The sequence below is a fragment of the Oncorhynchus mykiss genome, chromosome 24, assembly GCF_057628025.1.
Source record: "Oncorhynchus mykiss isolate SJ-2025 chromosome 24, ASM5762802v1, whole genome shotgun sequence".
Lineage (NCBI taxonomy): Eukaryota > Metazoa > Chordata > Actinopteri > Salmoniformes > Salmonidae > Oncorhynchus > Oncorhynchus mykiss.
The window spans coordinates 27,162,491-27,187,634 of record NC_143045.1 but is presented as its reverse complement, the minus strand read 5'-3'; the positions used below and the strand labels follow the sequence as shown (position 1 = coordinate 27,187,634).

Genomic DNA, 25,144 nt, shown 5'->3' with positions numbered 1-25,144 from the left:
ACATTTTATTTTGCGGGTGCCTTTTCATTACCTGGATAAACACTTGTGGTTTCCAGCTAACTTTACACCAATCAAAGCAGTGGAGCGTCTAGTGAAGCAAAACTTTAGTGGTCAAAACCATTCATCTGGAGGCGACGGGGGAAGTGGGTTTGTAAAAGGCTATCTCAGACCATTAATAAAACGGCTCAGGCGGCCAAGTGGACACAAGGCTGTTTCTCATCTCAGTCACAAAGACGAATAACTGCAGATGTTTCTGATTAATAAAACTATGTCATGCTGGTGGGTGGCAACTAAAACAAATAAAACCCAGTGCTGAAATTAAACGTAGGCTGAAAATAATTTCTTCATCATATCATATGAAAAGATACTACATTCACAACGATTTGCACGAAATGGGCTTTCCGGATTCGTCTCTTCAAGCCCAAATATATCATACTTTGACTAAAACCATGATTTATTGACTTCAATCGTTGTGCAACATGGGTAAACATCGTATTTCGTTGAAAAAAGTTTTTTTGTGGGGCATTCATTAATATTTAAGAAGACAGAATCATTCCTTTTGGAATAGACATTCAACTCCAGTGATTGTTACCTATATGGGCTTCTGCATATCTAAACGCTAATAGTTGAGCAAATATGAGAGTGATATGCATAATAAGCATGGTAGCAGTTGAAACGGAAACGTGAGATTAAAGAAATGATAGATTATCGAATGCAGTGAAAAAAATCTCAGAATATTTCAATTGAGGTACCACCAATAATTCCTGCATTAATCTAAAATCCAATCATTCCTGATACCAACCAAATCACTTTGCAAACCCCATCGCTAATTTAAATCCCTACCCAAACATCAACCCTCAATCCCTATCCAAACTCCACTTCCTTTAAGCCTAGGTGGTTTCCTCTTTTATGTGGCTACACAGTGTAGCAGAGATAATAGATGCCCATAGAGATTCCAGCTTTGATAAGGCTATTCATACACAGTGACTAATTATTCCCCTGATAACCAGTAAATACACTGTAGCATAGACAGACAGCACTGACACATCCTGAGAGAAAAGGGAGAGAGAGGGAGAGAAAGTGTAGGGTCTCACCTCTCTGATGGTCATGTCATCATCCACATCGAAGTCATCCTGAGAGGAGAGGGACAGGAAACAGATCAACACACTTACACTGCAAACACACACCAAGCGATAAATGGTTCAAGCTTTTATTTCTATAATCTAGCTATATGATAAATGAATGATTTTATGATATGGATGTGTCATACATGTAGTCTATGGATATGAAATAAAATCAATGTTTAATGACATAAAACCTTGAACTATTTCATTTCCAGATTGCTGTTCTCTTGACTATTTATGAATAACACAATTACAATTTTATATTTTGTCAGGGGTGTACATACAAAGTGTTATGTTGTATATGTTGTAATCATCATTCTTAATTCAGAATTGGGCAGTTGTTTCATTGATGGACATGAATGGCTGTTTGAGCGTAGCAGCGTTGGTAATTAGACAGCGTATCATGATTTATGGTGTCATTTTCCAGACACTTCAAATAATTCCTCCTCTCATGCATTATGGGTTCCTTGGTGGATGTAAGTGTAATTGCTTTGTCATTGGACAGGAGGATAAGAACTGCCCGTCTTACCAACAGGATGTTCTTCTGATTTTTGTTGTCCTCCATAGATAGACATGCATGGAACCCCCCCCACCCCCCCCCACCCCTCCATCTTCAGTATGACATATGTTTTCATGGCAAGTGGTATGAACGACTATAGAATATGAAAAGGGGAGGAGTTTGGTTCTGTGGAGGGGCGGGCCCCACCCACAAACCAGGAGAAGGTCACTGATTGGACTCCTCTAATGACATGGCTGATGATAGACAGCGTAGCAGCATGCTTTGGTTGAACTGCGACGTCCCTTAAGTTGCCCGCAGCTTAAACACACCACCCTGACCATGGAAAGACCAGGTTTGGACCACATAGACACGGTTTGTAGTCTTTTGGGGTTTAGGGTGTCATAGCTAGAGAGGCGGTTGAGTTCTCCACGACTGACTTCTTGACCACTACTGACTTCTTGACCAATCAGTTTGCATTCTGACGATGAGGTCAGAGTTAAAACTACCTAACAGAAGAGGAGGACTATGTGTCAGAGAGCAGTAAGAGTTCACAGACAGGGAGGAGGGCATTCAACACATTTGTCCTGATGGCACAGATCGGCAAGGCTCAGCTCGGCACAGATCAAAGTCCACAGGCATGGATTAGCCCTGCAGCGGATGGCGAATGGTTGATTGGATGGCTGACCAGTTTCCTGGGGCATGCCCAGCGTTCTTACCACAACGGATATCCTGACGCGCTTGGGTGGCCTCCTTAACTCAGGAGACGCAGAGCTCGATGCAGTGCCCTTTATGTTGATGTTGACATTGTTGTTCTTCCAGCAGCCAAAGACAAGAACAACGTTAACACAACATCTCTGCCACGCTGGGCAAATGTACCCCCAAATAGAGTCATGCCTAATCTAAGTGGAGGTGTGGAGGCTTGAGTTGGAGGCGTAACAGGAAGTGATTGAACAGGAAGTGATTATGTATCGGAGAGTGATTGACCGTGAACTTCTAGAAGAGGGAGAGTTTGTAAAGGAGGTAGGAGTGTGTGTGTTTTCTGACGGGTGTCTCACCTCCAGGCCTTCTATATCAGGTCTGACACGGAAGAGGTTCTTTAAGGTGCTGCCTGAGTGGTCCTGTGGACCTGAGAAAGGGAGAGAGAGAGACTATTGAAGAAGCTCTACGTAATTCAAAACGTACTTAGTTGTTTAATAATTTGCAAAAGTCTAAGCAGTTGAGGGGGGTTCTAAACTGACTTATGGAATTGTTTTAAGATGGTCATACTATTGATCGTTTAGCTATTTGATTTACAATTTTAGGACCCTTTCGGAATAAAAAATAAATTAAATACAATTATTTGAGAGACATGGAAGGAGAGATAGAGACCATTGATGTTGGTAATACAAGTTCCTCTGTGTGTGTTTGCTCTTACTTGTGGGCATGGGTATCTCAGTAGGGCAGTCCACCACAGAGGGTCTCTTCAGGGCCGGCTTCAGTGGCTTCATGGAGGGGGTAGGGGTGGAACTGAGGGAAGTCTCCTCTGTGGAGATCTATACACACACACACACACACACACACACACACACACACACACACACACACACACACACACACACACACACACACACACACACACACACACACACACACGTTACTATTCATGGGTTGCATGTTTCGTCACAATATTGTTTCGAACATTTGTTTGGGACTGATGCCTGACTGAGCATTCTACTCAATGCATTGTCAATGAGAGCGAATGAATATTTCCTCAGAAGTGCATTCCAGTGGCTTGGAAATACTATGACATTGAAAAGGAGGAAAATAATTAGTAGGAAAACCTTTTGTCATCATTTTGATGTCGCCAGATTAACTGAGAGGTCAACAGATTGTAGCTAGCTAACGTTAGCATTGCTAGCTATTTTATGATGAACTTAGCAAGCTAATGACAACATTGCCATCTGCCTAAAGTAAATTTGAATGATGAACTTAGCAAGCTAATGACAACATTGCCATCTGCCTAAAGTAAATTTGAATGATGAACTTAGCAAGCTAATGACAACATTGCCATCTGCCTAAAGTAAATTTGAATGATGAACTTAGCAAGCTAATGACAACATTGCCATCTGCCTAAAGTAAATTTGAATGATGAACTTAGCAAGCTAATGACAACATTGCCATCTGCCTAAAGTAAATTTGAATGATGAACTTAGCAAGCTAATGACAACATTGCCATCTGCCTAAAGTAAATTTGAATGATGAACTTAGCAAGCTAATGACAACATTGCCATCTGCCTAAAGTAAATTTGAATGATGAACTTAGCAAGCTAATGACAACATTGCCATCTGCCTAAAGTAAATTTGAATGATGAACTTAGCAAGCTAATGACAACATTGCCATCTGCCTAAAGTAAATTTAAACGCATGATAATGCAGATAAAGTTGTTTCCTACTAAATATTTGTTTACTTTAGCAATGTCATCATATTTTTAGGCACTATAGTGTAATTTTGACAAAATAGTAGTTAGCCTCTGTCCAGAATGACTGGGCGGCAGAGGACGGCTGAAGAACGTTCATAACAATGGCATGACGCGACCAATTCACGATGGTGCAACCTATGAATACACTCTGAATATATATAATCAATAGTACAGTTCATGCTGTACCTGTTGCCTAAATAAAGGAAACACTTGAGTAAATGAGGGATGCAAAGTATATTGAAAGGTGCTTCCACACAGGTTTGGTTCCTGAGTTAATTAAGCAGTTAACATCCCATTGTGCTTATGGTCATATTTAAAAATTCCCAATTGCCCATTATTTTGACTACAATGACTAGAAGAGATCTCAGTGACTTTGATAGAATGGTCTCAAAGTAGCATAGGGGGTTTAAAGGGTGTGTTTGTGTGTGTGTGTGTGTGTGCCTGTGCGTCTCAGTCATCAGATCTCAATCAAATTGAACAGTTATGTGAGATTCTGGAGCGGCGCTCTGTCTGTTTCTCGTTCTCTGTCTGTCTGTTTCTCTCTCTTGTTTGTTTCTTTCTCTCTCTATCTCAGTCTGTTTCTCATTCTCTGTCTGTCTCTCTCTCTCTCTCTTGTTTGTTTGTTTCTCTCTCTATCTCTGTCTGTTTCTCGTTCTATGTCTGTCCCTCTCTCTCTTGTTTGTTTCTTTCTCTCTCTATCTCTGTCTGTTTCTTTCTCTCTCTATCTCTGTCTGTTTCTTTCTCTCTCTATCTCTGTCTGTTTCTCGTTCTCTGTCTGCCTGTCTCTCTCTCTTGTTTGTTTCTTTCTCTCTCTATCTCTGTCTGTTTCTAGTTCTCTGTCTGTTTCTTTCTTTCTCTGTCTGTCTCTCTCTCTCTCTGTCTCTGTCTAAATTCATTTCAATTGAAGGGGCTTTATTGGCATGAGAAACATATGTTAACACTGCCAAAGGAAGTGAAGTAGATAGTAAACATTACACTCATAGAAGTTCCAAAAGAATAAAGACATTACAAATGTGATATTATGTACATATAATATACAGTGTTGTAACGATGTGCAAATGGTTAAAGTACAAAAGGGAAAATAAATCAACATAAATATGGGTTGTATTTACAATGGTGTTTGTTCTTCACTGGTTGCCAGTGGAAGTGCAGCTCAGTTTCCACCTCATTTGGTGGGCAGTGTGCACATAGCCTGTTTTCTCTTCAGAGCCAGGTCTGCCTACGGCAGCCTTTCTCAATTGCAAGGCTATGCTCACTGAGTCTGTACATAGTCAAAGCTTTCCTTAAGTTTGGGCCAGTCACAGTGGTCAGGTATTCTGACACTGTGTACTCTCTGTTTAGGGCCAAATAGCATTTTAGTTTGCTCTTTGTTAATTCTTTCCAATGTGTCAAGTAATTCTCTATTTGTTTTCTCCTGATTTGGTCGGGTCTAATTGTGTTGCTCTCCTGTGGGGTCTTTCTGTGTTTGTGAACAGAGCCCCAAGACTCTCTCTCTCCCTCTGTCTGTCTCTCTCTCCTGGCCTCTTGCTGATGGGATGGTAAAGGCTTGTTAAAACTCTTTCTCTCACAGATACAACCTTTATCAACCATGAGATTAGAAGAATTTCATATCGTTTTATTTCCCCTTTCACTATGAAAAGTGCCTAGGTTCTCTTACTCTCCTTCACTGATCCAGACTTCAAGACTGAGGGTAAGCACCACATCGTATACAGATGTATTTGTACTTTTACCTTATTGACCTGGAAGTGGACCTCCTGGTTGACCATGGTGGAGCCGTCCTCACTGCCCGGGTGGGAGACCACCGACAGGCGCTTCTCAGCTGTGGCCCGGTCTCTCAGGTACTTCAGCCTCCGTGGCCGGCCTAGCTGTAGGGACAGGAGGGCCTGGATCTGGGCACGCTCAATAGAACCCAGCAGGATCATCGACTCTGAGGGGGGGACGAGGGGGTAGAGGTGGAGAGGGAGAAAAAGTAAGGAGGGGTGAAGAGAGGACAGAGATGATGGGCAGAGGATAAGAAGAATGATGGAAGAGAGGAGAAGTGGAGAGAGAGGGGCCAGGATATTAGAGTGAGAGAGGAGGGGGAGGACAGAGTGGGAAGATGGGATGGAAGAGAGGAGAAGATGTATTTTAGAACAGTAATTAATGTCCAGACTGCAGTGGACTCGAATCACAACAACATGGTGAGTGATGTAACTGAGAACAGCCAGGAGTGTGTGTGTATGTGTGTGTGTGTGTGTGTGTGTGTACTACAGTACAGTGTGTATGAGGGGGTATGTTTGTTTGTTTTAAATAATAGCCTTTGTGTGTGGAATTTGCTTATTATATCTTGGTTAAATGCCCCAGCTAATTGCTTTGGCATCGCTTCACAATTACAACAGACTTGGCATAAGAATACATTACTTGAATGTGTGTGTGGGGGAGCATTTATTTGACTGAAAATGTTCTGTAGTGTCTATAATGTGTGTGTATGCGTGTCTGCATCTGTAAAGTATTAGTCTGTAATGTGTGTGTGTTTGTGGGCGTGTGCGTGTGTCTCACCACTGGACTCGAGCAGGGCCAGGGTCTTGAGGTGTCCAGTCAGCAGTACATCATGCAGGTCTCTGTAGCAGCAGTTGAGGGTGATGTACATCACATCCCTGATCATGATGTCCTCCACACAAATATTATACTTCCTGAAGGACGATAGGAGAGAGGGATGACGAGAGGAGGAGTGGAAGAGAGGGAGGGGGTATTAGCACCACCCATACAGTCAGTACAGTTTTCCATTGACTCCATGTCACAAAAGAAGAAATGTTCTAGAGATCGACCACATTTGTAACTGTTCAACGGGGGGGGGGGGGGGGGGGGGTTATTTTGCCAAACTTTCTTTATTGTGAGAAATTATGGAATCTGTGTTTTTCTAATAAATTATGATTTCCAAATCATTTTGAAGGTACGTTTTGTCATCAAGTAACTATAAAACTCCACATTTCATTCTAAAGGCATACTGCTAGCAAAATCTATCGTTCAACTATAAAAAATTATGTTTCTTTGCAGGACATGGATTGTCCTGACTCAAGAATGACTGAATTGCTTCACCTTGCTTTTCTGGTTGTCTGGCAAGTTTCACCATCCAATTATTTCAGATCTAGGCCTACAGGAGTGCAAGTTTCACCATCCAATTATTTCAGATCTAGGCCTACAGGAGTGCAAGTTTCACCATCCAATTATTTCAGATCTAGGCCTACAGGAGTGCAAGTTTCACCGTGGCAATATGTTGGGACATGAGAATTATTAGAATATGGCAAATATTAGTAAATGAATGCATTCTATCCGTGCTGGTGTTCGCGGACTACCTGAGACGTTAAACAGATAGGTGGGAGGGCATACAGGCAGTCACCAATTTATTCAATGAGCAGTTTGTCTAAATGGGTAACGGAAACACTTCAACCACTTCATTATTCAACACCAGGGTTTTGTGAAAAACTTTTAAAAAATTGTACGTGTGACATCTTCACGTCCAGCTGTTTTTTGAACAAAAGATAGTTCAATGGAAATGCACTGTAGCAGGCAATTGTCACATCGATTTTCTGAGCAAACTTTCTAAATGTCGACCAAAAATAATCGGACAAGTTAATGGAAACATAGCTTGTGAGTGATGACTGTTAGAAAATGGAAACAAAAGGTTAACCCTCAGGTAGCGTAGTGGTTAGAGTGATGGGCCAGTAAATGAAAGCTTGCTGTTTCAAATACCAGGGCTGACAATGTGAAAAATCTGTTGATTTATCCTTGAGCAAGGCACTTAACCCTAATTTGCTCCAGGGGTGCTGTTGATAGATAGATGGACAGATAGGTGTAGTCCTACATACTCGTGGTGTCCCCAGCCCAGTTCAGGGAGGTAGGGTAGTTTCTTGATCATGATGAGGGAGTCATATAGCGAGGGCTGGAGGGACTGGGCCACGGCGTTGGCCAGTATCACCGCTATCATCACCGGCAGGATGTGGCTGATCTGACCCGTCAGCTCAAACACAACAACTGCCGTCGACACTGTGTGAGTGACTGCTCCAGACAGGGCCGCCGCACCTGGGAGGAGAGGGGAGAGGAGGAGAAGAGAAGAACAGAGGAGAGGGGAGAGGAGGAGAAGAGAAGAACAGAGGAGAGGAGAGAGGAGGAGAAGAGAAGAACAGAGGAGAGGGGAGAGGAGGAGAAGAGAAGAACAGAGGAGAGGGGAGAGGAGGAGAAGAGAAGAACAGAGGAGAGGAGAGGGGAGAGGAGGAGAGGAGAAGAACAGAGGAGAGGGGAGAGGAGGAGAAGAGAAGAACAGAGGAGAGGGGAGAGGAGGAGAAGAGAAGAACAGAGGAGAGGAGAGGGGAGAGGAGGAGAAGAGAAGAACAGAGGAGAGGAGAGGGGAGAGGAGGAGAAGAGAAGAACAGAGGAGAGGAGAAGAGAAGAACAGAGGAGAGGGGAGAGGAGGAGAAGAGAAGAACAGAGGAGAGGGGAGAGGAGGAGAAGAGAAGAACAGAGGAGAGGAGAGGGGAGAGGAGGAGAAGAGAAGAACAGAGGAGAGGAGGGAATGGGTACAGGTTACTGTACCCGTTAGTGTCCATACAGGTTACTGTCCATTGACATGACTAAAGTAGTAAAAGCAATATCAGTGTAATCACACTTCTCTTCAACTCAACTCTATACCGAGCCTTCATCAATAATACTGGAGCAACAAAGTGAGAAGGGAGGGATGAGAGGGGAGGGAAGGAGATGGTAGGTAGAGACAGGGGTTGGATTGAGATTACATTGTACCTCACACATTTTTTAAAATTTAAGAATCGTTATTGAAGCGAAAAAGAGATGAGTGGATAAAATGAGAAAAAATAAGGAGTTGAGAGAGTGGGTGGGGGGGTGCAGAGATAGAGGGGAGGGAGGTAAGGTTGATTATTCCTAACTTTATTAGGAGGGAGGAGAGAGGGCGTGAGAGAGCAAGAGAGCAAGAGAGTGAGAAAAAGGGAGAGAGAGCAACTGAGAGAAAGAGAGAGAGAGAGGGCAAATCTAGCCATGCTGAGATGAAAGAAGGCTCATCAGAGAGAGACAGAAAGCTGAGGTGAGTGAACATCAGCACCCATTAGACACAAACACAGATGACATCAACCCCAACACTGAACAACAGCATAATCAGCACAACAGTCAACAACAACGCTAACAGAATCACTCATAGCAACAACGTTAAAGGAAAACTCCACCAAAAACGATCTTTTTGTATTTGTTTCATTAGTCAATTGTTGATATAGTCCCAAATGTTTTGCTTGTCAGCAATCAAGCTTTCAAGATTTGAAACTTTCAAAATACAGAAATCATCCACGTATGATGCAATTTGATTTCTGTACTTTGAAAGTTACGTATCTTGAAAGCTTGATTGCTGGCAAGCAAAACATTTGGAACTATGTCAACAATTGACTAATGAAACAAATACAAAAAGATTGTTTTTGGTGGAGTTTTCCTTTAAGATGCATCTTACCAAAGGGGACATCATATTGTTTTTGTCTGTGACTTAAAGGGCTTTCTTGCTTTATCTGTCTTTGCACTACCTAATTGTTACAATAATGGTGCCTAGTTGTGTCTAGTCATAAATAGGTATTGATAATCTTGTCTATTTGTACCAAACTTAGTCTTTGTGTGTATATTTCTACAGTAACTCACCTACGGCTGCGTACACTCCTGGCTCTATGGGGTAGATGGTGCCATCAGAGTGGACGCCATCAGGGAACCAGGCGGCCATGCTTTCCCCGACCAGGCGGCCAAACGCTGCCCCTAGAACACACACACACATTGTTAATGAGAAAGTAACATATTGGTACACAGACACTCACAAGACTGAATAGCATATCCACAGGGTTACCATTATTGTTGAAACACACACATTCGCACACAATTCTTACCAATGACGAAGACGGGCATGAAGGCTCCACAGGGCACAGGCATGGTCATGGCCAGAGCAGACATCCAGAACTGAGACAGACAGACACAGAGTCACACAGGGAACAGTGTGGCATTTCAATTAAGGAACAGGACAATATTTAATTTAAAGATGCTACCAGAAGTTTTGGTTACTTTTTTGACAGTTTTTCTGAAAGTAGCGCACATGCGTCAAAAGTGGTCCCCGAAAATCACGTACGGTGTCACATACAGTTGAAGTCGGAAGTTTACATACACTTATGTTGGAGTCATTAAAACTTGTTTTTCAACCACTCCAAACCACTCCAAATTTCTAGTTAACAAACTATAGTTTTGTCAAGTCGGTTAGGACAACTACTTTGTGCATGACACAAGTAATTTTTCCAAGAATTGTTTACAGACAGATTATTTCACTTATAATTCACTGTATCACAATTCCAGTGGGTCAGAAGTTTACATACACTAAGTTGACAGTGCCTTTATACAGCTTGGAAAATTCCAGAAAATTATGTCATGGATGATAGGCTAATTGACACAATTTGAGTCAATTGGAGGTGTACCTGTGGATGTATTTCAAGGCCTACCTTCAAACTCAGTGCCTCGTTGCTTGACATCATGGCAAAATCAAAAGAAAATCAGCCAAGACCTCAGAATTTTTTTTGTAGACCTCCACAAGCCTGGTTCATCCTTGGAAGCAATTTCCAAACGTTCATCTGTACAAATAATAGTACGCAAGTATAAACACCGTGGGACCACACAGCCGTCATACCGCTCAGGAAGGAGACTCGTTCTCTCACCTAGAGATGAACATACTTTCTTGAGAAAAGTGCAAATCAATCCCAGAACAACAGCAAAGGACCCTGTGAAGGTGCTGGAGGAAATCGGTACAGAAGTACCTATATCCAAAGTAAAACGAGTCCTATATCGACATAACCTGAAAGACCACTCAGCAAGGAAGAAGCCACTGCTACAAAACCGCATAAAAAAGCCAGACTACGGTTTACAACTGCACATGGGGACAAAGATCGTACTTTTTGGAGAAATGTCCTCTGGTCTGATGAAACAAAAATATAACTGTTTGGCCATAATGACCATCGTTATGTTTGGAGGAAAAAGGGTGAGGCTTGCAAGCCGAAGAACACCATCCCAACCGTCAAGCAAGGGGGTGGCAGCATCATGTCTTGGGGGTGTTTTGCTGCAGGAGGGACTGGTGCACTTAAAAAAATAGATGGCATCATGAGTTAGGAAAATTATGTGGATATATTGAAGCAACATCTCAAGACATCAGTCAGGAAGTTAAAGCTTGGTTGCAAATGGGTCATCCAAATGGACAATGACCCAAGCATAACTCCAAAGTTGTGGCAAAATGGCTAACAACAACAAAGTCAAGGGAGTGGCCATCACAAAGCCCTGACCTCAATCCTATAGAAAAATTGTGGGCAGAACTGAAAAAGCGTGTGCGAGCAAGGTGGCCTACAAACCTGACTCAGTTAGACCAGCTCTGTCATGAGGAATGGACCAAAATTCACCCAACTTATTGTGGGAAGCTTGTGGAAGGCTACCCGAAACATTTGACCCAAGTTTAAAGGCAATGCTACCAACCCACCCTTCAACCTAATTGGGTAACACTTGGTAGGCCTGGGCCAGCCTTCTTCTTCTTTCACTGTGAAACCTCATTAGACCTGATCACATGATTGTGCTTTCTCCGGAAAAAAATGTCATGCACGTAGCTCTCTTTCTCTCACTCAAGCCGGCCATAGATTGGAACTGACCTACCTGGTTAAATAAAGCTGAAATAAAATAAATGAAAAGAGGTAGCTTTATCCAGCCACAACTCTGCTAATAATGTAGCTAGAATGCTATTAATAATGTAGCTAGAATGCTATTAATAAATAATACTATTAATGATGTCAGGCCCGAAAGAGAACTATATTTAGATATTGAATTATAGGGTCGTTCATGAAAGAGAAAGGCAGAAAAATGATTGATATCGGATGTTTTTCCGAGATGGCCTCAAGGATGAAAAACCTTGTTGCCTCATCCAGTCCATAAAACTAATCTTCGGTCGAAAGGTAAGAGACTAAGCTTTAGCGAGGCTAGTCAACAGTTTGTGTCATAGCATTTTACCTTTGTTTTACTAGGCAAGTCAGTTAAGAACAAATTCTTATTTTCAATGACGGCCTAGGAACAGTGGGTTAACTGCCTGTTCAGGGGCAGAACGACAGATTCGTACCTTGTCAGCTTGGGGATTCGAACTTGCAACCTTTCGGTTACTAGTCCAACGCTCTAACCACTAGGCTACCCTACCCATGCTTTCAAAGCTAACGTAGATAGCTAGCATTCATGGTAAATGCATCACACTGTCCATCTAGCCAACTGAAAACCGTTTTATAATGGGAAATCGCTCTATATGTATGTTGTGTATTTTTGTAGCTGCATAGAATCTCTTATTGACTGGCTAAAATTGTGGACATTGATATTTGTAACTACCAGTGTCTAGCTAGCTGGCTAGGCTATGTTTACAACTGGTGGTCTTTAACTATAGGAAACAGTAGTAAAGGGTGTCAAGGACCTGAATTTAACAGTGTGGAAGATGCTACATTGCATTCTGTCAAACCTGCTTGCCATTGCCACAACCTGGACTGGTGCAGGGAATAAGGCCTGTTTCAAAGGCGTGTTTCTAAAGACTATGCTTCACAGTAAGTTCTGTTATTATTAAATGTGTTACTTTTCAGTAAATTTTTTAAACTCGTTGCGTAAGACCTTGTGCAATTGAAATGTAACTAAATGTTAATTCTTTGTGTATAGGAGCCATTAGAAAGAACCCTGCAACCCGGGATGCTTGGAACGAGAGGTCCAGATTCAGGTAGCCCTTTACCTGAAAGGGGCCTCCAATGGAAGGCGGGAGAAGGCGGTGCACAGGGGAGAGGGATCCGCTGCAGTGACGATTCAACATTAAGTCTCGGACCACCTATCTCAAAACCAGCCCACTTTAGTCTTACGGACCAATGTAATAGGTATGTCACCTAACTCCACTATGTAGATATACTTTAATTATAATTCTATGCTGCTACTGCACTGCAGTTATTCCACTCTATGCACAAACAATGTCCATACTATATTCCTATAGGTCTTTTTTTCTTCTTCTTTTTTGTGTACTTTTACAATGTCACTTATTTTATTCCTTTACTCTGTCACTTTGAATACTATGTCACTTTTGTTGCGATTGCACTGTGATATTTCACTGGATGTATTTGTTGTCACCTGTTGATCCAGGGAACATGGACTACTGGCACTCTTCATCTGATCATTTATGCACACATAATCATTTACAGTAGTTGTACTTCCTTATTGGAAATCACAAAACATTTTTTAAATGGACATGGCATCCATTGTCTTAAATAATACAAATCTATAACTATTTTTTTTAAATACTGGGACAATGTATGCACGCCGCTGGGGATACAGCATGTCACTGAATTGCCATTTAAATCCTTAGTCATATCTTGTGCATATATTTGCATAGGACGTGTCATTGTTATGTTATATTTGTAATGGTGAAGGGATACAACAAAAGAGAAACAAGTAGTGATGCATTTTCCAGCACAGATTCTGTGTTATTACATAGCAACTACCATCTCTGTTTCCAGGTAACACTGTGGGCTAGTTGGGATGTTTAAAGGTCTTTAACAGTATAATTAAAGATAAACAGGTAATGTTGCATTTTCCAGCACTGATTCAGCATAAGAGACCAAGATGGCGCCGACAGAGAGGCCCACCTCGCTTCTAGTCCTTAGGTAACTTTGCAGTATTTTGCTTTTTTGCTTATTTCTTACATTGTTAGCCCAGAAAATTGTATGTGTTATTACATACAGCCGGGAAGTATTATTGGATATCAGAGCAGTGGTAACTCACCAGCATTACGACCAGGTATACGACTTTCCCGAAGCGGATCCTTTGTTCGCACCAGCCAGGGCATTTGAACTGATTCAAGAGGCCGACCAAAAACAATGCCCGCGGAGGAGAGGAATTCAGAGCGGTCTTCTAGTGAGACTTAGGAGGTGCGCACACCGCCCACTTCTTTCAAGTATATTACTCTAATGTTCAGTCCCTAGATAACAAAGTTGACGAGATCAGGGCAAGGGTTGCTTCCCATAGAGACATCAGGATTGTAACATACACTGTTTCACGGAAACATGACTCTCAGTGCATCGTGCTGAAAGGAATTAACATCTCTCCGGGAAGAAGCACGGGGGTGTATATTTCATGATTAACGACTCATGTTGTAATTGTAATAACATACAGGAACTCAATTCCTTTTGTTTACCTGACCTAGAATACCTCACAATCAAATGCCGACCTTATTATCTCCCTAGAGAATTCTCTTTGGTTATTGTCACAGCCAAGTACATCCCCCCTCAAGCCGATACTACCTAAATTATATTGGCATATCGACTGTAGCACTCGCGCTGAAAAAACACTGGACCATTGTTGCTCTAACTTCCGTCATTCATACAATGCCCTCCCCCACCCTCCTTTCAGCAAATCAGACCACGACTACATTTTCCTGCTCCAGCAGGTATATCTCACTGGTCACCCCCAAAGCCAATTCTTCCTTTGGCCACCTTTCCTTCCAGTTCTCTGCTGCCAATGACTGGAACGAACTGCAAAAATCACTGAAGCTGGAGACTCATATCTCCCTCACTAGCTTTAAGCACCAGATGTCAGAGCAGCTCGCAGAACACTGCACCTGTACATTGCCAATCTGTAAATAGCACATCCAATTAATTTATTTATCTTGCTCCTTTGCACCCCAGTATCTCTACTTACACATCCATCTTCTGCACATTCTACCATTCCAGTGTTTAATTGGTATATTGTAATTACTTCGCCACCATGGCCTATTTATTGCTTTACCTCCCTTATCCTACCTCATTTGCCCAAGCTGTATATAGACTTTTTCTACTGTATTATTGACTGTATGTTTGTTTATTCCAAGTGTAACTCTGTGTTGTTGTATGTGTCAAACTGCTTTGCTTTATCTTGGTCAGGTTGCAGTTGCAAATTAGTACTTGTTCTCAATTAGCCTACTTGGTTAAATAAAGGTGAAATATATATATATTTTTAATTCTCCTCCCTTCCTATAAGCAGAAACTTTGTGATAAGGACTATTCAACGCTGGTCTGACCAAGCGGAATCCACGCTTCAAGATTGTTTTGATCACGCGGACTGGGATATGTTCCGGGTAGCTTCTGAGAATAATGTGGACGTGTACACTGAGACGGTTACTGAGTTTATCAAGAAGTATAGAGAATATCTTGTACCCACTGTGACTATAAAAAGCTACCCTAACCAGAAACCGTGGATAGATGGCAGCATTCGCGCAAAACTGAAAGCACGAACCACCACATTTAACCATGGCAAGGTGACGGGGAATATGGCCGAATACTAACAAAGTAGTCATTCCCTCCGCAAGGTAATAAAACAGGCAAAATGTCAGTATTGAGACAAAGTGGAGTTGCAATTCAATGGCTCAGACAAGAGAAGTATGTGGCAGGGTCTACAGACAATCACGGACTACAAAAGGAAAACCAGCCACGTCACGGACACCGACGTCTTGCTTCCAGACAAGCTAAACACGTTCTTTGTCTGCTTTGAGGACAACACAGTGCCACCGACGAGGCCAGCTACCAAGGACTGTTTGCGCTCCTTCTCTGTGGCCGACGTGAGTAAGACATTTAAATGTGTTAACTCTCGCAGGGCTGTCGGCCTAGACGGCATTCCTAACCACGTCCTCAGAGCATGCACAGACCAGCTTGCTGGTGCGTTTACGGAAATATTCAATTTCTCACACCCACATGCTTCAAAAGGGTCAGCATTGTTCCTGTACCCAAGAAGGCAAAGATAATTTAACTATTATCCCGTAGGCACTCACTCCGGTCATCATGAAGTGCTTTGAGAGACTAGTCAAGGATCATATCACCTTCACCTTACCTGTCACCCTAGACCCACTTCAATTTGCTTACCACCCCAATAGGTCCACAGACGATGCAATCACCATCACACTGCACACTGCCCTATCCCATCTGGACAAGAGGAATACCTATGTAAGAATACTGTTCATTGACTATAGCTCAGCATTCAACACCATAGTACTCTCCAAGCTCATCATTAAGCTCTAGGCCCTGGGTCTGAACCCAGCCCTGTGCAATTGGATCCTGGACTTCCTAGGTAGCAAACAACATCTCCACTTCGCTGATCCTTCAGAGCAAGCCTTATTCTTCACGAAACAGCGGGGGAGCACCCCCCTATCCACGTCGACGGGACAGCAGTGGAGAAGGTGGAAAGTTTTAGGTTCCTCAGCGTACATATCACTGACAAACTGAAATGGACCACCCACACAAGTAGTGTGGTTAAGAAGGCGCAATAGCGCCTCTTCAACCTCAGGAGGCTGAAGAAATTAAGCCTGTCACCTAAAACTTTTACAGAAGCACAATTGAGAGCATCCTGCATGCTGTATCACCACCTGGTACGGAAACTGCACCGCCCACAACCGCAGGGCTCTCCAGAGGGTGGTGCGGTCTGCACAATGCATCACAGGGGGCAAACTACCTGCCCACCAGGACACCAGATGTCACAGGAAGGCCAAAAAGATCCTCAAGGACAACAACTACCCGAGCCACTGCCTGTTCACTCCGCTATCATCCAGAAGGTGAGGTAAGTACAGGTGCATCAAAGCTGGGACCGAGAGACTGAAAAACAGCTTCTATCTCAAGGCCATCACTGTTAAATAGCCATCACTAGCATGACTTGAAATCATTGGCCACTTTAATAAATGGAACACTAGTCACTTTAATAATGCCACTATAATAAAATGGATATATTTTTCATAACTCAACTCATATGTATATACTGTATTCTATACTATCTACTGTATCTTAGCCTACGCTGCTCTGAAATTGCTCATCCATATATTTATATATTCTTATTCCATTCCTTTACTTAGATTTGTGTGTATTAGGTATTTGTTGCGAAATTGTTCGATATTACTTGCTAAATATTGCTGCACTGTCGGAACTAGAAGCACAAGCGTTTCGCTACACTCGCAATAACACTGGATAAACACGTGTATGTGACCAATAAAATTTGATTTGATTGCATAGAAATTACTGTCTAGTTAGCAGTAATTAAGGCCAGCTGCCAATGTGATCTAATGGATCTATGTCAGTAACTCTACACCCTACGCTGCTTTCACACACACACACACACACACACACACACACACACACACACACACACACACACACACACACACACACAGGGGATTACTAAAATAGTACCTCTATTGAGGACAATGGGCACAAACACAAAGTCAGTGACAACGTCGAAATATATGCCAGAAATACTGCTACATATACAGTAGGGGGCTGGACACACACACACACACACACACACACACACACACACACACACACACACACACACACACAATTGGCTGTGTCAACCTTGGAAGTGACATTGGAAGAACAGAGGGGTTGGGATGGGACAGCACCATCAGAGGAGTGAAGGTAAAGGTGTCTGATTTTAGGACAGAGGAGAGAGGGATGGGACAAGAGGACAGGACAGGACTTTTAAGCAGTTTTGGATGGTCAAATTGTTTCTTTAACTCCTTTCCTTTAAGATCACTAACAGGAGAAAGGTTAGGCTCCTGTGTGCCTACCTTCATGACGACAAAGAGGGTGAGGGTGACGAAGACGTTGACCTGGGGGTGTTTCCAGGCCTGGGAGTGGCTGTTGCTGTCAAACTCCTCGGGTATGCCCTGCTTAGACCACGTCTGGTTATCTAGCAACGTCTCCAGGGACTCCATCTGGGTCAGCTGCATGGGGGAAACAGGAAGTGACATCATATCAGACAGATGGAGGCCTAAAGTCAGCAGGCATTTATGTAATTTTTTATATATCCCATATTGGTCCCAAGCTCCTACCCAAAGCATTGAAGCAGATATGAAAGATATGATTGGATAGGTATAAGCAACACAGCAAGAATGATTCCTTTCGGAGGGCAAGGAGAAGCTTTACATTAGTGCTATCCCAATCTACATGAAGTGCCATGGAGTAGGTGCTAGGGGATAGGGTTGCAAAGGGTCATAAACTTTCTGGTAAATGTCTGGAATTTTTCCATGGGAATTTGGGTTATTTTGCTTAAATTCATCAAACACATTAGCTTGTGACAGTGAATTTATTGTGGGATACACAAGGCAATTCTAGGTCTTGTGTCATATTTTGGTTAAACTTTCCCCAATTCAATGGAATTGCAACCCTCTGCATGCACAGTGCATTCTTCCATCACATGTACAGCTGATTCTCAAGATCTTGCACACTAATGAGATGATATTGAGCCCACACTACTATACTATCTGAGCCAAGAACTACATGCTTTCTGGTTTTGATTACAATACTGGGTGGGGTGAGTATATTTTATAAGACATACATGATTTTTTGTTAACTATTAAATAGTAGCCTCCAGCAAAGTGTTTAAATCATTTCTAACATTTAACAATTTCTGCTAGTTAGTTTTTGCTACCATGTGGGTTTTAGCTTGCTTGAGCCTGCTAAATGAGGAGTGTTAATTCACCTATTTCCATACATGTTTCATTTAAAAAATATATATCTTACAAAGGAGTTGTTTAATCTAACTGCTTAACTATTTATCTGTACATGGAATTGTAATTTAAAAACATTTCATTTCTTCTAATCTTTATGATTTTTTATTGTTTAAGCAAAAAGAAAAATTGCAGTTTAAACGTTAAGAATCTAAATCTATTTGTCACATCCCTAGAATCAACAGCAGAACTACACCAAGAGTTTCACTCCCCCTCACATTACAGAGAGAGAGGGAAGGGGGGGTGGGGGCAGGAAGACATAGGAAGAAAAAAATTAGATGTAGGGAGAGACTGTGCCTCTATGTAAATGTGTGATTGTGTGTGTGTGTGTGTTAGGCCGGAGGATCCGCTGCATTTTCTGCTGTTAATTGTTTTAATTTCACAGATGAGAGGAATTTAATCAGAGAGGCATATGCATTAGTCACCCCTAAACCATCTCTACAAGCGCACACACGTGTAGACAGACACAAACACACCTCCATCCTCTCTCGCTCTCTCTCTCCTCATATAATTGAAGCCAAATGACACTGCTCTCATCAAACACTTGCAATGAAGCCGCATACACACACACACACGCACGCACACACGCACACACACACACACAACAGTACTTATCTGTGTTTCTAACTATCAACTCTCCTCTGATTTCACCTGTGTTATCCACAAAAACCCACTGGCCATGGTTTGGAAGGGTGGAACTAAACTAACCTTGGCTGCCATGAACTGTCCGAAGCCAGGGGGAAACGTTATCGTAGACACAAGCAGAGTGACCAGGGCTGGGTACAGTAGACGCCTGAGAGGAGAGAAGAGGAGAGAGGGAGGGAGGGAGGGAGGGAGGGAGGGAGGGAGGGAGAGAGAGAGAGAAAAAAGGGAGGGTGAGGGGGAGAGGAGAGAGAAGGAGGCAGGGTGAGAGGGAGGAGAGAGAGAAAGAGAGAGAAGAGCAAATAGCGAGGGTGAGAGGTAGAGTAGAGAGAGGGAGGTTGAGAGGGAGGGGAGAGAGAGAGGAGAGAGGAGAGAGACACACACCGGGATACAGGTACTCTCTCTAAGACCCAGTAGGGGCCACTGTCTGATGTTGATGACTTACTTCTTCATGAGAAACTTTTTGATGGTCTTCTGGTTCCTGATTAACTGGACTATCTGTCTGTTCAGGCAGACAAACAACGCCCCGCCAAGACCACTGGCAATACTGTGGCGAGAGAAGAGGGGGAAGGGAGGGAGGAGGGTGAGATTAAAAGGAGAAAAAGACAGGTGTAGAAAGAGAGAGAGAGACCTGTTTATATAAGCTTGTGTTTTAAGTAAGTATCCAAGTATGTGTCCACTTTGTGGAAGTTACAGTAGGACAGAGAAGCAGAGTTTCTCCAGCCACCAGAACCAAGTGGTAGCAGAGCCTAGAGCTGGGACGATGAACTAAAAATTACTGACACCTGCATGTTCAGTGACTTTGCTACACAACGTTCCTGTAGATTGTTCTAAAATCATTATTTGGTCAATAGTAATAGCCTATACGTTGTGTTGATCTGCCTATCCCGTTTCGCTGTCGGCTGCTGTGGGAGGCTCTCACTCCCTCACCCCATTATGTGAGGAGAGAGAGATGTACAAGTATACAGTGCATTCGGAAAGTATTAAGACCCCTTGACTTTTTCCACATTTTAAAATTGATCAAATAAAAAATGATCCTCATCAATATACCTTTTAGCCCATAATGATAAGGCAAAAACAGGTTTTTAGACATTTTTGCAAATGTATAAAAATAAAAACATACTTTATTTTCAGAAGTATTCAGACCCTTTGCTAGGAGACTTGAAATTGAGCTCAGGTGCATCCTGTTTCCATTCATCATCCTTGAGATGTTTCTACAATTTGATTGGACATGATTTGGAAAGGGGTCTGAATACTTTCCGAATTCCCTGTATGACCATTGATCAGTGTAGGCCGTAGCATGGTTGATGCGCTCGCAGAGCAGAGCACGCCATTTTCAGGGAATAGAAATGGCCTACATCAAACTGGAAAGTTGTTTTAGGACATTAACCCATATTTACTGATAGATGAATCAATTAACCTACATGGTCATATAGCCAAAAAGAAATCAGGTTACACATCAAAATATCAATCATGCATTCCCTGGATATGTTAGATGAAAGAGCTGACTTTTTTAACCATAGGCTACCATCTCAGTTGTCCTACTTGACACTGGAAAAAACAGCCCTGCCCCAAAAACGTTAACTTTGTTGTTTGTCGTTGTATTTACTGTTAAAGCAAATAGTTACATTTATCACAATATGGATTTTGTTCATATCACCCAGCTCAAAGTTCCCCCTCAGTTACAGCCAATTACTGTATATGAATGCTCATAAATTCAGAGGCAACGAAGAGCTCACTGGCTAACAGAGGCAACAAAGAGCTCACTGGCTAACAGAGGCAACAAAGAGCACACTGGCTAACAGAGGCAACAAAGAGCTCACTGGCTAACAGAGGCAACAAAGAGCAGACTGGCTAATTGAGGACAACTTAGACTCACCCAAGGACAGCGAAGGCTGGGAGCTCCTGGAGGTCAAAGGGGAAGTCCTGACGGAAATTGGTTGGCAACAGAGCTGTGATGGTCACTGTGTAGGAGAGAGGGATAGAGAGAGAGAAATAGAGTGATTAATTGTTATCAAAATGTTTTTAAAGGGCTATATCAGTGTTCCCCAAACTCAGTCCTGGGGCCCCCCTGGGTGCACGTTTTGGTTTTTGCCCCAGCACTACACAGCTGATTGAAATAATCAACTAATCATCAAGCTAAGATTATTTGAATCAGCTGTGGAGTGCTAGGTCAAAAAACTAAATGTGCACCCCTTGGGGTCCCGAGGTCTGAGTTTGGGAAACACTGGGCTATATACAGTATAGACCTTACCTCAATGTTTTATTAAGGCAATATACAGTATACACAGCTAACCAAAATTGGTTCTATGAAAGTTACCAGAACATTTGTTATGTTGTGGCAAATGTTCTCATAACACAGACTGTCCAGTTGTGCTGATGATTATACAGTGTTCGTATAAAACATTAGCCTGACAATGCAAGGATGTTACCAGAACACATATAGTCTGTTCTTTAAAGGTTTCCAGAATGTTTCATTAGGTTGTGGTAACAGTCTGGTAGGAACATTGTGGGGACATCACAAAAGATATGTGACCCGTTTCAGGAAACTAGTCACTACTTCACACGAGAGCCATTTTAACGTAATCTTTTTTTTTATATCAAAATGTGTTTTAGCCACAGAGCCTTGTTGGTTTAGCCACAGAAAAAGCAAGCAACATTCCCGCTAGCCATGATTGCTGAGATAATGAGTGGGCTGGACATGCCGAGAGATGAGTTCGGATTGGTCTGCCATATAGCACACATTTTGTCTATTTGAGCTGGTCAGTATGTGTAGGTAATCTTGTCTAACACAGCTTTTAAAAAAATATATATTGCTTAGTAGAGCTGCATAAGTGTTGCTCTCCACTTTCTGGAGGACCGAGTTTTGAAATCAGTGGAATTAGCGTATGATAGCTAAGGAGATGGAGAAAAAACCTGTCTCCGGATTACATCTTCAAACTGTAGGCAACAATGGCACCTGTGACAGGAAGAAGCATCCAACCATGATGCATACGGGTAAGATATTCTAGCTAGCTACATTTTCAGATATTACATGTTCTAATTTTGACAAAGTAATTTTAATTTCAAGTTAAAGTGTACTGTTAGCTAGCTAGCTAACGTTAAGCGTATGATCTTATTATTCGTATCTCAGAGGCATTCGCTTGGCTAGTTATAGCCTAATGTTAGCTAGCTAACATTGATCCTGGTTGGTTAGCTACCTGCAGATTCATGCAGGGTAGTAACATCATGAGTTGGGATTATGGTTCATTGTTTGGCTAGCTAGCTAGCTAACGTAAACTCGTACACCACCTTGGTCTGTACAATTGCCCTTATTTTAGCGCCCCAAAAATGTAATACTTCCAGATCAACTGTAATGTCAATACCATTGTAAAGCACAATTTCTCCCCTTTCCAACAAAATCAATTACATGACTTAAACGCTGCCCGTTTCTGCATAATTAAAGCAGGCAATGAGCCCCGTCGGGTCTTTTTAAAAATTGCGGGTGGGGAAGCAAAACTAATGCGTGATAGTGAGAAGGAGAGATGTCGTGTGAGAAAATGGCTTTTTTTCACTCGATATGTCCAACTTATCACCTTATCGCCTCTAAAATGTAAATAAAACACTATAAAGAGTTTATATAATGTGTCATTACATACCTATTTGAAGGTTTGTGTCGAATTTGAATCGGGTTTTTAGGGCGGTGCTAAAGTGATCTTAGAAGTAAACAGCGGCTTTGAGAATGATGATCGCATGCAATGATGATGAAAAAAATGACTAGGTATCCCCCCTTACCCCCGTCACTGTCCATTTCTTGTTTTTAAAGGATGATAGAATTGCTACACCTGGTGGAGAGAGATTGTAAGACAGAAATAGTTGCTTTATGCGTGCTGTACGTTACGACATGACACGTCAAGATGTAACGGAGGGTCAGTTTTTTCAACTTTTCTCAAATACTATAGAGTCATTACCATGTCGATCAACGCTTAAATAGAAACCTAGTTCACACCCCTGATTTTGACGTCAATACAGTCACTACAATATCATTCGTTTTCTTTGTAGCCTCGTTTGAATGTTGCGGTTGCGCACATTTGTACGGAATGGGGTGTGTTAACGTTACATGTCTTAACAAAAGACTCCACTATGCAAGTATCCATTGCAATAGAATGTCACTGCGACAACTGTTGATAGACATAGCCAGTAAATTCGCTCTGGCTATCTACTCTGATTTCAGACGGGTAAGAAAGTCTAGCTAGCTACATTTTCAGAAATTACACATTTCTAATTTTGACATAAAGTATTTGCATTTCAAGTTAAAGTGTACTGTTAGCTAGCTAGCTAACGTTACCTGTATGACCTTATTAGTCATATCTCAGAGCCATTTGTTTTGCTTGTTATAGCCTAATGTTAGCTAGCTAACCTGGTTGGTTAGCTACCTGCCGATGCATGCATGGTAGTAACATCATGAGTTGTGACTATGGTTCAATGTTTAGCTAGCTAGCTACATCTCTTAACAAAAGACTCCACTGTGCAAGTGCCCATTTTAATAGAATTTCACTACAACAACTGTTACCCAGTTAACTTGGATGCTTGACTGCTGTTGTTAGGACAGAAAGCTTGGATCAACCCTTAAAGAGATTGGTGGAGCTAAAGATTAAGAGGGTGTGAACGATGCTGAATGGGTGTAGACAAAGAAGAGCTCTCCAGTACTTACCAAAACATTCAAAGGCCATTATCTCTAAAGTCTATCAACTTCCAAAGCAGAATAACTTTCCCATTGTTCCTCAAATGCAGTGCTTGATATACCATTCTGCATCTTTGCGTCTCTGCTTTTATGCAATGTGAAAAGCACAATTTCAAATGTTGCTACATAAGACCGAATCAAGGCGGTCGGGCACATATGTTCCCAAAGCAAAACAAAAAGACTGTCCTGTTGTGAAGATGATTATATCATATTTATTTTAAGGTGCAAAAAATATTCACCTGATGTTAGAGGAAGCACATTTTTTTCTTTAAAAGTTCCTTACACATTTCTTTAGGTTGTGGTAACATTGCAAGGACATGACAAGATATGTTCCCAAAACACAAAAACTGTCCAGTTGTGCTGATGATTACAATGTTTCTATTAGGTTGAAAAAACATTTGCCTGATGTAGCAAGAATGTTCCGATAACAGATTTTGTATGTTCTTTAAAAGTCCCTTAAACATTTATTTAGGTTGTGGGAACATTGTGGGGATATGACGAGAGATAAACACAAAATATGTCCAGATGTGATGGCATACTTACAATGTTTGCATCAGGGTGCACAAAACATTCCCTCAATGTTCTTTCTATGTTCCCAGAATGATAAGTAACATTTTTTAAAGGTTTCTTTCATGTGTTAGTGTTATCTTACTGTTGAGAAAGTTAGTTGAACAACAAACCATGTAGAAATTTGGAATCACATGACAATTTATTAAACATTTATTGTAGAAACATATTTTTTTCTGTATCTTGTTGATCGTCTCAAGCTGAGATCAGACCTGAGAGATTTTGAGTATTAACCCTTGAAAAAATCCACTGCACCACTGGGATGGGACTGACACCAATATGAAACTGTTAACACCTTTACTGTGACTTCCAGGTAGTGGTCTTTGACTTTGCAAAAGAGAAGATAACTAAATCTAGAAAAAAAATATACTCTATTATTTCTTACTCTACCAATCTTCTTTATACACTCAGTGGCTAGTTTATTAGGTACACCCATCTAGTACCGGGTCGGAACCTCCTTGCCCCCAGAACAAACTGAATTCTTCAGGACATGGAAACGTTGCAGTTGGATATAGGGGGCGCTATTTACATTTTTGGATGAAA

At 41.9% G+C, this 25,144-nt stretch overlaps 1 protein-coding gene across 1 annotated transcript in view; it reads right to left on the bottom strand.

The window, feature by feature from the left end:
* LOC118944061 (chloride channel protein 2) overlaps positions 1-25,144 on the bottom strand; it is a 64,287-nt gene that overhangs the window by 7,083 nt on the left and 32,060 nt on the right. The window contains exons 9-20 of the mRNA XM_036961697.2: positions 21,191-21,275; positions 19,757-19,858; positions 19,378-19,462; positions 17,728-17,883; positions 9,992-10,061; positions 9,753-9,863; positions 7,931-8,144; positions 6,621-6,754; positions 5,813-6,009; positions 3,038-3,155; positions 2,679-2,749; positions 1,095-1,133 (exon numbers count right to left, since the gene is read on the bottom strand). Coding sequence (XP_036817592.2) covers positions 1,095-1,133; positions 2,679-2,749; positions 3,038-3,155; positions 5,813-6,009; positions 6,621-6,754; positions 7,931-8,144; positions 9,753-9,863; positions 9,992-10,061; positions 17,728-17,883; positions 19,378-19,462; positions 19,757-19,858; positions 21,191-21,275 — 1,382 coding nt within the window. The remainder of the gene's footprint in view (positions 1-1,094; positions 1,134-2,678; positions 2,750-3,037; positions 3,156-5,812; positions 6,010-6,620; positions 6,755-7,930; positions 8,145-9,752; positions 9,864-9,991; positions 10,062-17,727; positions 17,884-19,377; positions 19,463-19,756; positions 19,859-21,190; positions 21,276-25,144) is intronic.